This window comes from Eurypyga helias, unplaced genomic scaffold (genome assembly GCF_000690775.1).
Source record: "Eurypyga helias isolate BGI_N326 unplaced genomic scaffold, ASM69077v1 scaffold36621, whole genome shotgun sequence".
Taxonomy (NCBI): domain Eukaryota; kingdom Metazoa; phylum Chordata; class Aves; order Eurypygiformes; family Eurypygidae; genus Eurypyga; species Eurypyga helias.
Window position 1 is genome coordinate 4,584 of NW_010230797.1, and position 14,468 is coordinate 19,051.

The 14,468-nt window shown below is 46.9% G+C and overlaps 1 protein-coding gene across 1 annotated transcript; it reads left to right on the top strand.

Moving 5' to 3' along the window:
- The first annotated feature begins 221 nt into the window (after positions 1 to 221).
- On the top strand, positions 222 to 13,978 carry MDM4 (MDM4, p53 regulator). Its single transcript, XM_010160863.1, is given in 12 exon segments — positions 222 to 296; positions 2,837 to 2,911; positions 4,325 to 4,458; positions 4,912 to 4,961; positions 7,800 to 7,861; positions 8,624 to 8,720; positions 10,089 to 10,249; positions 10,352 to 10,369; positions 10,371 to 10,403; positions 10,803 to 10,937; positions 11,649 to 11,729; positions 13,424 to 13,978. Coding segments are annotated over 12 exon segments (1,476 nt in total).
- The last annotated feature ends 490 nt before the right edge of the window (positions 13,979 to 14,468 follow it).

Genomic DNA, 14,468 nt, shown 5'->3' on the forward strand with positions numbered 1-14,468 from the left:
ACAAAGCAGATCAGTCTGGACAGAGCAGTTGAGGGCCACAGTGACATTAGTCCTGCACGAATATCTTAAACAACAGCTGTGTAATGCTAATTTTAAACACAGTTCCCCAAAGCTTCTAAGAAGTGGAAGTGGTTAAACTCAAGACCAGATTTCTCATCTTAACTGGTGCACAACCCTTCTCCTTTACAGGTTTGTGCTGCAAACAGCTAATCACTGCCACAATGACATCCTCAAGCTCTGCCCAGCTTCCAGCAGCTGAAAATGCCTGCAGAATCACACTCGGACAAGTTAACCAGGTAATTATCCCTCCCACTTATCCTCACGGCTTTCTCCTCACTACAGCTGTGATTTCTCCCATCAAATCAAAGCCTTCTGTGTACACTGAAGTAATAACAATTTAGCCTGATGAAACAGGGCTTTTATCCTAAGGAGTTCTGTTGGCTTTCATAATCAGATCCATAATTTAAGAATATTTTAAAGGTGGAGGAAGGCAAAAAGCAGTTAAACCTGGCTATAAGAAATTGTATAATGCATATTTTTGTGCTAGACCTCTGCTTGAAGAATTCCACATCCAACATTCCTCCTAGTGCTGGACTTGGTGACAGTTGTTTAGGAGCTTTGTGTGCTGAACTTTGTTCAGTCAATAGTGAATCCTCATGCCTTGTTTTGAGTCAGCTTAAGTAAGCATTGAACATTCAGTACTCCTGTTATCGACTATTCCTGAAGCGGCCCTGGAACAAGAAGTGGTTGTAGCTGCAAGCCAAGGTCAGCACAGCAGGTGTGTGGTTTGGGTATAGCAGCCTGGCACTGTCACACCATGCAGCCAGCCAGAGGAATTCACAAACAATAACCAGAGAAACCTGGTCTGAAACTCAGGAAGGTTTTTCCAAGACAGGCATCCAATCTTCCAGAGCCAATTCATCATGAAAAACATCTTCATGATATGAGGGGATGTGGCAGGAGTGGAAATAAGCTGATGGGAATTTGAGAGATCCTCCCATTTGAGGCTTAATTTAGAAATTTTGAAGCATGGCCAAGTCCTGTGCAGAATTGATGTATATGCTTATTTTTTTTAAGCATCACATGAAAATGTAAGTAAATAGGGTCTGGTATTAGTAGCAAAAAATTGCTTGTCAACACTCTGTGTCCTAGGCAGGGCTGGAAAAACACTCTAGTACCTACGGGCCCGCTTTAAAGTGGTCATGCTAACTAGGTTACTATTTTAATTAGAAAGAGACATACAGAATTACTTCAGAATCCATTTGAGAGTGGTTATTAGGGGAGTGAATGAATGCAAACACATAATTTCATCCTATTAAAGACATGTGCTGACACAAGCAGTGATTTGAGTTGTGCTGAGCTTTTTTTTTCCTAGTGGAAAAGCTTTTCTTGCGGAAGAGACTCGGGGCTGGACATGAGCTGTTCTGGAAAATGCATTTCACATGCATAATAAGGAGACAACAGGCAGCCAGACACAGAGGAGATACTGTGTGGTAGCTGAGTGACAAACCACATCCACAACAAGCAACCAAAGCCTTTCCTTACCTTGTGCAGGAAAACCAGTGCTGCAGCTCCTGGGATGTTCCCAGCAAGCTCTGGTCCTTGGGAAAGGAAGGGGAGGTTGCAATGGCATTTATATAGGCAGGAGGGAGAGGTGGGCACGAGACACAGGTGAACCCACCTAACCTTGGCAGGGGAAGGCCGTTACTGGCACAGGTGGCATGTCTTGGGAGCATGAGGCTTGTCAAAGTGTAGAGGAAACAGCGAGGAATTTTGTGTGCCGAAGACTGGACTTTCTGTCCCGTGACGGGTTGAAACATCTTGCTGTGTTCATGTCTGATACGAATACAGAAGGAGAACAGAGGAAGAGATTCAGTGTGGAAACACGTGCATTGTATACAACATCCTACATGATTGTGTAGCATTCAGAGAGCAGCGGGGGCTTTCTGATGTTTTGGGGGAACACAAGGCATCAGATCATGTCGTGGCACTCTGCTAGGAATTGTTAAAATTCTTGTGGAATGAAGGAAGTAGCAACGTAGGGGGAAGTAGCTATTTACAGCTTGCTGCTGCTTGATACAGCATCATCTGTCTCCTCTGCTACTCAGAGCTGCTTGAGTGTGTGGGCGAAACCTAAAGGGGTTGTGGACCAGTCGCATCGTTCCCAGGGTGCTTTGTATTTTATATTTAATAAAGATTTTGGTTGATGACTTGAGATCCGTGGAAAGTACAGATTCTGATCCTTGGTGTTAATTAACCACACCTCATGTTTCATGCAGACTTATTACGTGCCTGCTTATGGATCCTGAGGAATACATAACTCCCTGAGGTCTGTTCAGAGCAGACCTGATTTGGTCCCTGCGCTGACTGAAAACTCAGGCACGCTGCTTTTGACCCGAATGCACCGTCATTGCCCTGAAGTACATGACTCAGTACAGTTGGTTAGTCACTGTCTAGGACTCCTGTACCAAGGGTCTGAGTTTCCGAATGACATCAAAGTTAATGGGACATTGGGTGTGATTAAAGCCTTTAGGGCTGGCTGCCCAAATTCCTTGGCTGTTTTTGTGTTGCACTTGAGTCAGAATGGTTGTGCTGATTTCCAGTCCTTCTAACGTGCATTACTGGTAAAGAACAGCAGCCTTCAGCAGGTTAGCCTGAGGCCAGCAGTGCTTCCCCGCCACCTCCAGCTCATACCGAGGTTGCCAGCTCCGTGCTTGGCATGGGTTTTGTGCAGGGTGACTTGGGTTTGTTACCCGTGACACGCAGGCGCACGTGCCAGGGGTGACCCGGGGCCTGCGCCGTGTCACTCCAACGAGCCGCTGTCTTTCTGTTCTAGGTGCGTCCCAAACTGCCGCTTCTGAAGATTCTGCAGGCTGCCGGCGCCCAAGGTGACACCTTCACGCTGAAGGAGGTGGGTTCAGCTTCCCGACACTGAACCTCTGCCTGACCCTGGGGATTTGGGAGGTGGCTCTCTGTGGGGGAGGGATGGGACTGGCTATTCATTTTTCTGTACTTTGAAGCGAAAGAGGGATACCTTGCCCGTAGGGCTGTTGCACTTTGGTTGATCGTAAATTGTATTGGGAGCCCCCGAGAGGGCTGGAGGAGGAGTGTGAAGTATTAAAGAAAATTATTTATCCTGGAAAATGAGAAACCTCTCTGGAGGAAGGAGAGAGGGGATCACAACATTCCCAAGAGCACCTAGGAGACTCTGTTCAATTGTCTCTGCTCGGTGCACGAAAGCTTTAAAAATTGAATTCTAGTTGATATTTTTCTTTTACCTTTCCTTTGAAACGGCTTGTCAGCTAAACCTAAGAGACCCGGTGAATTCATTTATTTTAAGATTAAAATGCAATATGTGTACAAGATTAAAAAAAAAATGACACTGACTGTGATTTACAGGAGTGTCCTGTCTGCAAAGAATTAAATGCAGTGGGTTTTCATTATGAATGTGTCAAATATTTCTGCAGAGCCCTGTGACTTATTTTAAACACTTATGCATTTAAATAACTTATTTAGCTTCTAAAATGTTTTTTTGCAAAGCCAAATTGAATGGCTTCAATGGGGGGAGCTGAGTGTTAAATGCAGGTTACGTGGGTAGATAACGCTGTAGCTCGGTTAAGTCATTTTTTCCTGCGGTGAATGGAGTACTGTTAGCAACTTTCTGGTGATGCCGGCGTGCAGGAAGGTCACTGTGGTGGGTAATAGGGGCTGGAACCTGCCTGTATTGTGCTCCAGTACTTCCCTTCTCCTCGGGTACTCTGGATTCCGCGCTGTAGCTCGCTCTCTGAGGACGTTTCCTCTCCATCCTCCTTTGTGATACTAATGCGCTTATCTTGCAAACTGTCTCCTGAGGAGCAGCACTGTAATTTGTGGTCATCCTTTAGCAATAGTTTGTTCTTTTAACCAGGGATACCTGGAGATAACTGCCTCCTCCCCACCTATTTCCTTCTCTTCTCTACTCTGAGTTGAACAGCAGCAGCCTCCGCCTGCAGCTCTCACGGAGGGAGATTGCCCCGATAAAAGCGTTCTCGCCCGTGTTGCGTTTTAGTGTAGCAGGGTGACTTCTGTTTATCCATCTTCCACTCAATTTTCCTTCTTGTCAGGGGTTAATAGTCACAAACCTCACGGCAGTGTGGTAAAGCGTAACTCTCCCTCAGCTGGGAGGCACCGACAGATTGCAGATGTGCATTAAAAGCAGGCAGTATGTCACACACACTGTAGGGTGGCAGGAGGCAGGTATCATAAAGTAAAGCAGATTTCCAGGGCCTTTGGTGGTTTGGTCTGAAGCGCGGGGTGTGGCTAACGGTCTGTTATGTATCCACAGGTTATGCATTACCTAGGACAGTATATAATGGTGAGGCAGCTATACGACAAAAGGCAGCAACACATGGTCTATTGTGGAGGAGATCAGCTGGGAGAACTGCTGGGACTGGAGAGCTTCTCTGTAAAAGATCCAAGGTAGGAAGAAGTGGCCTCTGGGGTACGTTGTATTGTAGAGGTTGCTGAGGCACGAGGCTCTCGGTGTCGCTGTTGCTGCTCACTGTCGTGTGAACCTCCACGAATACCAAGTGCCCTGCTTGGTGCTTTATTGGTGTTGCATTGGACAAGTTTGACCTGAGCTCCTTTGAAGAGCTGCTTCTGAACAGTCCAGGCGTGGAGCTGCTCAAGGTGCCAGCTTTTCCCCCTTTTATTTCTGCGTCTTCTTAGGCCCTTGATCTCACACTTAAGCTAAATCCTGCATCCTTCAGCTAAGTTCTGAGCTAGACTTCACTGTAGCAAGCATTCGGAAGTGGCAGAAAAACACTGCGGTTTCCCGCATCTCTGGATAATAAGAGAAATTCTGTCCCTGGTTTAAAGGGGGAATGCAGTTTGGATTTGTGAGAATGCTCAACTGTCGCTTCTTCCCCACAGCCCAGTCTATGCCATGTTGAAACGGAACCTGACTTCTGCTGCAATAGCAGGTAGGTTTGTCACAGTGTGGGCAAGTATATTCAATGTAGTGTTGTTGTAACTTGGGTAAGTAATGATACTCACAAAGAGAAATGTTTCTGAAGTTGGAACAAACTGCTGCTGAAGGCTTTAACGAGACAATCTCTTGGAGTGTGTGTCTTTTCTGTGTGTCCACCATCAGTAGCTGTGATACGAAATCGCTTACCTGTTTGAGTAACGTGGCCAAACCTCAGAGCCGCAGACGCAGTCTGGCTGGAAGCACGCTGACAGGGCTGAGTACTGTGGCTGTACAGATCAACCTGACTGAAGTATCCCATCCCGATCATTGATTTCTCAGTCTTTTCTCAGTTTCATAGCATGCTGTGACTCCTCGCTGTCACCTCGTTTGATACTTTCATAGTCTTGAGGCTGAATATGAGAGTGCTGGAAGCCCAGCCTTAGTTCTGCATGCCGAAGAGGTCTGGACTTGAATAAAACACTTGAACCTTTAAAGGTCACTGTCACTTTCCCAGCTCATAAGCGAAACCAAATCTATCTGCAGCAAAAGTCCTTCGGTCACAAATTACATTTATTCCTTAGTTAATCTCAGCTGATGGCTTCCTTGCAGCCAGTTCCCATTGTTCAGTGGGTAGTCTTCCCACCAAAAAAAAATTCTGAGGAACCCACAAGCCTGAGTATCCCGAGGGAGCTGCTCTGGGAGAGTTGTGGAGTCCTGCGCTGTACCTCTAAGCAGGTCATACGGCCTTAGATCTTCATAAGGGCTTAATCTGATTTTGCACACGCACATCAAAGCTTGTGCAAATGTAGAAGCTGAGAAAACATGGCCCTAAACTGCTCAGTCCTCTGCTTTGAGCCACATACTGGTGCCTCCAGGTCTCCCTCCTTTCTCCACGTAGAAGAATCTTCCTAAATGGACTCTCGCCTGAACACATTCCCTCCAGAATAACTGTGTGAGTGTGGTTTCCCTCGCTGGTGGTGCCCTGGCCTCTTCCCCGCAGGCAGTGTGTGTGGAGAGCAGAGGAGCCCAGCGAAAACGCTCCGCTGCCCTGTCCCTTTGGCTTGGTGTGCGCGTGCGGCTGGGTGTGCGTGTACGGGCCAGTCATGGTGTAACTGTTCCTAAACCCGCCAGAGGAAATGCTGTTCCTTTAGGGAGGTGAGCGCTGAGTTATGCCACCGTGTCTGCTTGTGTACGTGTGTGACTGTGAAACGAAACAAGCTTGGCAGACCAGACCTGTGACAAATCCGTAGGAAGGATGACTCTGGGTATTGCTTTTCCTTCCATCACCTCATCAGCATAACTAGAAGTGCCACAGGGCTTAAAGACCTCTCGATGTTTCAGGTTTTCTAATAGCTGCTTGTATTCATTAGCCAAATCGGTGCTTATCAGCACATCATTTGCAGATTAACTCGGCCACTTCCTTTAAGAACACTTGTAGAAAGAAAAGTGACATCTTGCTAATAAAGGCTAAACTCTTACACGATGGCTGGGCTCCCTCTGTGCACCTCACATGAGGTGTGTTTAGGAATGCGTGATGGCTGGGCTCCCTTGCATCTCACATGAGGTGTGTTTAGGAATGCCTCACTTGAAGGACATTTTGTACAGATTATGTTGGCTTCAAAAAAGAAGGCCTTCCAGTAAGCTAAGTGTCTTTTCCTGCAGGGTTTTAAGGCTTGTTTGCATTATTTATGAAGTGTTAGAAGTCTTCACCTCTTATAATGCTCCTGCAGAGCCAAAGCACTTCTGGGTAAGCCCATTGGCTTCTGTTTTCCTCCAGGTATTAAACAGTCAGTGACTGCAGAGGCTGTAGGGTGACGGGAGGGAGGAAAAGCTGAACCAGTGCATGGAGCGGTACGACTATGGGACAGAGCCACGCCGTCTTGCAGTCCTGTGCTTTGGCCTGTTTTACGGACCACTTTGCGGTCCACTTTTCTGCCTGTAGCAGCAGTTTTCAGTGTCTCCCCATCAGTGCTGTGATTCATGGTGCGAATCGGACTGTTCGTGTCTGCCTGGCGTTCAGCAAGGCATTTTTCTGCTAAATTGAAAGGTGGTGCAAACGGGCCATCCTTGCGTCTTCTGTTCTCTAGCAAGTCATTCTGTTGAGAGGGTAGGCTTCTTAGGTGCAGATCTCCTATTATGTAGAAAGGTTTCTGTTAATTTGATTGTTCTTGCTATTTAGGTTGGCCTTTTCATTAACTCTTGGGGCCAGCAGAACCGCCTGGATTAAACTGTGTTACGGATGTGTACCCAGTCTCCCAGAAAAGAGTTTGCTGCACGTCCACGCATGGAACTTTCCCTTCTTCAGCCTAGTCATCGTTCTACATCCCCACACCCTTTTCTTAAAGATGGTTTTTCCTCTCTCAGCATAAGCTGAAAGAGGGTGTCCTCCAGTGTTTATAAAAATCACTCTTCTGCCTTCAGCGTGGATCTGGTCCAGCCTTCAAGTGAGAATCCCCACTCTGCTGTTGCTCTGGGTTTCGCCCTCCGTGCACACCTTGTGTAAAGGACCTAGAGCTTGCGACGGGAAAAAGGAACTTGTGTAGGAAAAAGAGTAGTTTTTCACATCGGGAAGGCGGTTCTTACATGCTGTCAGGTTTCATCCAGCTTCCTCTCTGAGGAGGCACAGTTCCTTAGGCGAAAGCCTCTGTATGTCACTAGCAGCGCCTGGGGAATGCTGGAGTCGTGCCTCTCTAGCCAGTAGCCAGCTCTCGAAGGAAGAAAGGGTTCTGTTTCTCTTGAGACGTAGAGGTCTGCCAAGCCTGGCTCGTTGGTTGCTTGCTGAAGACCCTCTGTGTTGTGAGAATGGTTATTACCAGGGAAGGTTTTTTCTTTTGTTTTACCTGCCATCTAGATGCTGCACAGAGTCTGGCACAGGAACAGAGCGTCGATAAGCCAAGCCAAGACCAGCTGAAGGTAAACCCACTGCCTGGTGGTTTCTTTTGTTGTACAGAGTGCCCCTTCTCTGTACCTGTGCATGGTGGACTGCCAGAACTTTGTGCTGCTTGGCTGCCAGGTCCTCACCTTCCTGAAAAGTTCTTGGAGTCCACAGGGCAGGGACAGAGTGACCCTTCTCTGTTCTCTTCATAACAGAGTACCAGTCTCTGAGCGCGTTTCTCTGGGGTGTAGCACTTCTAGTCCTCAGTTCCTCCAGCGTGCTCTGTATTTTCATGTCTTCCCTCCCCCCCAGCCCTCTCTCCCATCCCCTCTCTGAGTAGGAATTGCCAAATAATTAAGCTTTCTAAAATGTGTGAACAAGTTTTGTGTTTAGTAGGATTGTTTTCAGTAGCTTTCAGGCAGAATCGGAAACCTAGGAAAAATCTTTGCTCGTTCAAACTGGTATGTTTTGGGATTAAGGTGGTCTGATCTGGGAGGTGTCTGTTCACACGGGGGGTCAGAGAGTCACACAGATCACAGTATCACTGCATTAAAGATGGCAACTTTTGGACTTTTGCCAACGTTAAGGTTTTTCCTAGGTTGCAAGTGTATTGTTTGTGCTGATTACAGATGCATTAGCCTTCTTAAAGGGTTAATAGTGTGCACTTTTTGTTCAGACACTTTGATTTCTTTTCATAACTTCTTGGTCCTGTACTGCAGCTGGTGACTGGAATGGAAGTGCTACATCCCCTTGTCCCTATAAGCTCTGGTGGACTAACATCTGGTTTTTCCTTCATACAGTTTAGCCGGGAAGAAGGTTCTGACACCGTCACCATGGAGGGTGAGAGCAATGCTTCTGCTTTGTCTACCTCGGAGCAAAAATGTGAGAATTACGAAGGTGAGCGCCAGCTTTGCTGCGGTAACACGGCGTGTATGGGCTCTTCTGCTCCTTCTCCAGCGTGACGCTTTGAGCTCTGCGTCAGCAAAACGCTGGAGGAGGGTGTTGGGAGACTAATAAAAACCCGTTGTGGAATATAATCTTTAAAAATCATCGGTTTATGCTAAAGATTGAGAGAACTGCAAATGTTCACTAAAGGTATTTTATGATAGAAGTGTTTTCTAGCTTGGGTATTTGGTCTCATAAATAAACAAACACTTGGAATAAAATGTCAGGTTAAGCCCCAAAAGCACATCTATCACTAAACAATGCCATGGAAAATCTTACAGACCTTGCTGAAGGGTATTTTAAATGTTGAAATTATACTTGTATCTATTTATCTTCCCAAGGGACTCCCTCCCCTGATTACACAGAACACAGCCTGAGCCGTCTGCAGTCATTACATCCAAACCAATCAGGGAACTGAATAACCATGGCATTTTTTTTCCTATCCAGCTTAAGTGTAATACAGCTCCTTCATATTTAGACATTTCCTTTGTTTTAATGTCTGGGGATTTCTGGCTGGTTCACTCATATGGATTTCTGATGTTATGGAAGCGATGTTCCTGTTTTTCTACTTTCTATTCTCACGTCGTCCTCATATCAAGGAACTTAATTTGTAAAACCAAATCTTCTTTGCAAGTGTGGGTATTACCAGATCAAATAAGAGCGGTAGATATTTTCCTGGCTGCCTGCACAAAAGAGGTAGAAACAGTCCTTGTCTGTGCCTTTGAGACTCTTGGCACTGAAGAGAGAGAGATTCAAGGTTATCTTGAAATTCAGACTGCTGAGTTTAGGATCATAGACTAAACTGCACAGGCTAAACAGGAGGCTGAAGCTTAGGGCAATGGAGGATGGATTCTTACCTTCCAGCTTCCTATTTTGAGCCTGGTTTGGGAATTCAGGAGCTCACATCACTGGAAATTTGACCTAAATTCCAACCAGTTCTTTCTGCATCTTAAGTCACTCAAGAAATCTCAGTGTTGACTTGGTTAGAGCTCTGAAAGAGGCATTCATGTTTCTGCATTGACTCTGAAAAGTAAGGTGATGCTAAGGGGAATTCGCACGGTTCTAGAGCTACTGGGAGCACTGGGATGCTCCACTGAGCTCCGCTGGCTGTGCAGTGACTACTCTGCCAGGCTCACACACGAGCACAGAGGTGTGGCCGGTCTAATATCCCAGTACACTCATACAGACCCCTCTCAGCAGTAACTGGCTGTAAGAAGGAGCAAGAAAGATTTCTAAAGTCCGATGGGGCCAAATTTTTCTCTTCTAGTCTCTTAAATAATGTAGGTGTGGCGTGACTTAGATTCTACTTGGCTCTTACAGACAAAGACTTAATAGAAAACCTCTCTAAAAGCAAGAAGCCTAAGCTGGACCTAGTGTTTGAGGAATGGGATGTAGCTGGTCTTCCATGGTGGTTTTTAGGCAACCTCAGAAGCAATTACAAGTCCAGAAGTAATGGATCAACAGATATTCAGACTAACCAGGTGTGTAGACATTTTAAAATAGGTGCGCTGTATTCTCTTCCTCTCCTCTTTTGCGTTCCAAGTAAATAAAATACTTTTCTTTCTTTCCCCTTCCCGCTCCAGGATTTTGAGCCTCTCCCTTGTGTGTTCCTGTCCCAGCCTTTCACATCAGGTGGTTGGTTACCTCTAGTGTTCTCAGATAACCTAGGCGCTCTCCGAAGGCTGTGTCCAGCCCTTGGAGGTCCCGCACTCCAGAGCGTTGGTTGTGTTTCAGGAGCTGCCCCTCTCCTGGGTTGAAGGTTGTTGGCGCGGTGCAGATGGCTGTAGCGTGGTGGCCAGCTGCTGTATGGCCAGCTAGCAAGGGGAAGAAGCATAGTGCTGCTTGCAGAAAGGGGTGTCTGAGAGTAGAGAGCTGCCCCCTGCTCCCATGGGTGACTGGAGAAGCTGCCCAGGGCCGAGAAGGCTGTTAGTGAGGAAGAGGGGAGAGGCACTGGCTGCGGCGATGGCTGTGGTGTTGCTACTCCTGCTGCATAACCTGAGCTCTGACTGGTCTCTCCTGTTTCTTTTCCCCCAGGACATAGACACTGCCGTTGTTTCGGATACTACTGATGACTTGTGGTTCCTCAACGAATGCCCGTCGGATCAGAGCAGCGCCACAGTCAAGGTGGAGACGGTTGAGTGCGAGGAGGCGAAAGAAGGTGACAAAAAGGTACCTCTTCCAGCAGCCACCGTGCGTGTGATCCACGGGTTGGCCTTGTTTAATTGATCTTGGGGTGCTGTGCTTGTTTTGGAGGAGCTAGATGTGTAACCACCCAGGGTTTACGTTTGGAAAAGGCTGTCACCATTCGTTACGTGGGGTGATGGCTTTCCTGCATAGTCAGTCTGCTTGGATTTTGGTTTAAATGCGTGTAATTTCAAAGCACAAAATTAATTAAAACTCTAGCAGCAACTTTGCTGTATTTCTAGCCAATATCTGCAAGACTAATAAATGAAGAGACTGGGGGAGGAAAAGAGTTTACGCTGTGTTAGCGTTCAGTGTGAGACAGGCAGGCCTGAGTCTGCTGGCTGAGCTGGTAGTGAGATTGGTCACGAGTAATTAATCAAGTGTGTGTTAAAAGGATCGAGTTCAGGATTTCGTCCATGGAAATTAGTAGCACCACTCGGGTATGGATGTGTCTGAATGATTCCTGTGTGCACCAACAAGAGGCATGAGTTGACTACAAGCAAATAATGACTAAACCAGCCCAGCAACAGTTAAAAATGTTCTGGAATAGATATATAAAATGGCTTTTCATTCACTTACAGAAATGACTTAATTATCATGGTGATCATATAGTCATTTGAGTTTTGGTATACAGTGCCAAGTGCATGGTAAATAGAGGTTATTGCGCTTCTCTAGTGACATTTCCTCTCTTTCCAGGTGACCGAGGATGCATGTTTGCATGACCTTGAGGATTCTCAGTGCTTAAGTGATGACACAGACACAGAAGCTACTTCTGAGGTAGGCATCCTTCAGGTCAGCGTTCCTTGCTTGGAGTGTGCTGCATCCCAGCTGTAGTTGGAAAAACTCCTACAGCTACTGCTGGTTGTGGTGACAGAAGGTTGGGTTGTCTGGGTTTCAGAGGCTGAAAAAAAGCAAAAGATCAACCCAAAAAAGCCTTCTAGTAACCTAGGTGAAGGAGGGTAGGGAAGTTGGCTTGACCTGGTTTGGTTTGGGTAGGGCTCTGCTAAATTCTGAACTGGATGGGCACTGAGCGCTGGCAGCCTGTGGGTGCTCTGACCCACCTGGTCCACAGCCGCCACCACGTGTGTTTCTTGGCCACAGAGCAGGCCCGGAACTTCCATGATTTTGGCCACTTTTTGGTGGCACTATGAGAGCTAGAAGGGTTTTTTCACTAGATGAGGCTCCTTGTTTCTCCATCGTTCGTGCCTTTTGTGCCAGGGCAATGTCACCACGAGCAGCCGCTGGCTTTTGACTCACTTGTCTCTTCACACCCCCAGGAAGTGGATGACTATTAGGCCCTCAGTTTCCAGCATGGTCAGTCTAATGCTACATGAAGTTAGTATGAACAACATCCATGTGTGTTTTAACAAGGTTAATTCTGTATTGTCCTCTGAAAGGAAATCTGCCCTTGGCAGAGATTCGGAAATCTAAAGTAGGCACTTTGTAGTCACTGAAGTGCTCACACTCAAAACCTGTTAGTGGAAATTTCTGTGCCAGGATGAGGCACTCTGAGTTCTGGGTGTCCAGGCCAGCTCTGAAGCTGTCGCCTGTTTTGTGGCGGTCTCTGGGGTGAGACGAGGATCTCACCTCATCCCGTTTTTCTGAGATACGTGTCAGCCGTTGTCAGGAGCCAGCGTGCTGCTGGTGTAACGCCTCTGGCCTTGCAGTGCCGCTCTAGGGACAGGCCGCAGCTCTTTTCCCTCTTTAAATGAAAAAGGTGGAAAGAGAGAATAAGCAGTGATTACTGGGTTGTCACCCCTCCCCACTACTTCTCAATTCCCTCACAGCAGATACCGAGCGACATCAAATTTGGGTTCTTTCATCTGTCCTCTTTCTCCCGGTCCCGCCGGCTGCCTTTCGAGGTTTCGTTGGAAGTCAGCAAAAGCGGATCATAATCCTCTTTGCAGCTGATGGCACCAACGTTTTTTAGCATAATTTTCTAGGCTGTGCACGCTTGACAAATGAGGGTGTCCCTGGCATTGGACAGCTGAATCACGGCTCTGAACTTGGGCAGCTCTTGCCCTTGCTGTGTGGGGTAATCAAGTAAGCTGATACGACTTGTGCAGATTCAACAGATGCTAAGTGGTTAGTGAGTCTGGGAAATAATATTCCTGACTGATTCCAGGAGCTCTACACTTGAATTTAGAGTAAGATACTGAGAATTTAATAAACTGCACAGCTGGAGAACATTGTATTCTTCCAGAGTGCTGAAGGCTGGGAGGAAGGAAGGATGGATTTTAACGCTTGAGAGATCTGGATGTGTAGAACGCACAGGGGCAGTCAAATTCTCTGTAGGCTTTCAGAGGTGCTGAGAATCAAACCAGCAATCGTGCGTTTGCAGGCTTATACGTGGTAATAAATGTCCTTTTTTGATGAAGCTTCTTTGCTGCTTTTCCTGCGTAGAGGAAACGAGTCATAGGCAAGGATACGCTAACTTGCTGCTGGTTTTGTCTGCCTCCCTCATTCCTCAGGACTGCTGGCAATGCTCCAAATGCAAGAAATTTAACTCTCCAGGCAAACGGTACTGTTACCGCTGCTGGGCCTTACGGAAAGACTGGTACTCAGATTGTCCCAAACTGGTTCATTCTCTTTCTCTGTCCAACATTGATGCTATGCAAAACAGAAATGATGAGAGAGGGATAGATGTCCCGGACTGCCAAAGGACTATTTCTGCTCCAGTTGGCCAACCCAGAGACCTGTACGCAGCAGAAAAGAAATCACGGGTGGATCCCTGCAGCTCTATTGAGTCCTTGGATTTGGCACGAAAGTGTGAAAGCAAGGAGTCGCTGTTGCATTTCGCTGAGCATAAAAAGGAGGAAGAAATACAGTCTTTAGAGAGTATAAAAAAATTACTGAATCCTTGCTTCTTGTGCCATCACAGACCACGGGATGGGAATATTGTCCATGGAAGGACTGCTCACCTTGTGGCCTGTTTCAAGTGTGCAAAGATGCTGAAGAAAAAGAGATCACCTTGCCCCGTGTGCAGGAAAGACATCGAGATGGTGATCAGGATCTTTATGGGGTAGTTGGGCCGTTTCAGGCCTTCACCACCAAAAGACAGCACACAGGTTTTCTTGCACTCACACAAACCCTAACTCCAGAGCTCTGCCGGTGAATACCAAAGAGAATTAAGCTTCAAATCTGCCCAAGAACACAGAATTCCTCTAGGTTAAAACAAGCAGCGTCCGCTTTTCACTGTCCCTTTAAATTACAGCCCCTATGGAGCAGAGAGTGACCAGCATGTTGGTATCGACGCCCTAGCCTTGCAGTTGTCTAAATCTTCTTAATTTCAGCTCAGTGGTGTCACTAGGGTTCTCAGTCTGACAGCTGGTCCTTGCAGAAAACAAGTTTTGGGAAGAGTTAGAACTTTGGCTGTTGGAATGTTGTTCTCCAGGAAGTCAATCCCTGTGCAATGCTTCTGAGGGGGGTCTGTGTCTGAGATAGATGTATGCAGGGGCAGGAGGGAGGGGTAGACCAAGGTGTTTGCAGTTTAGATAAGCCATTTCTCCAAGGGTC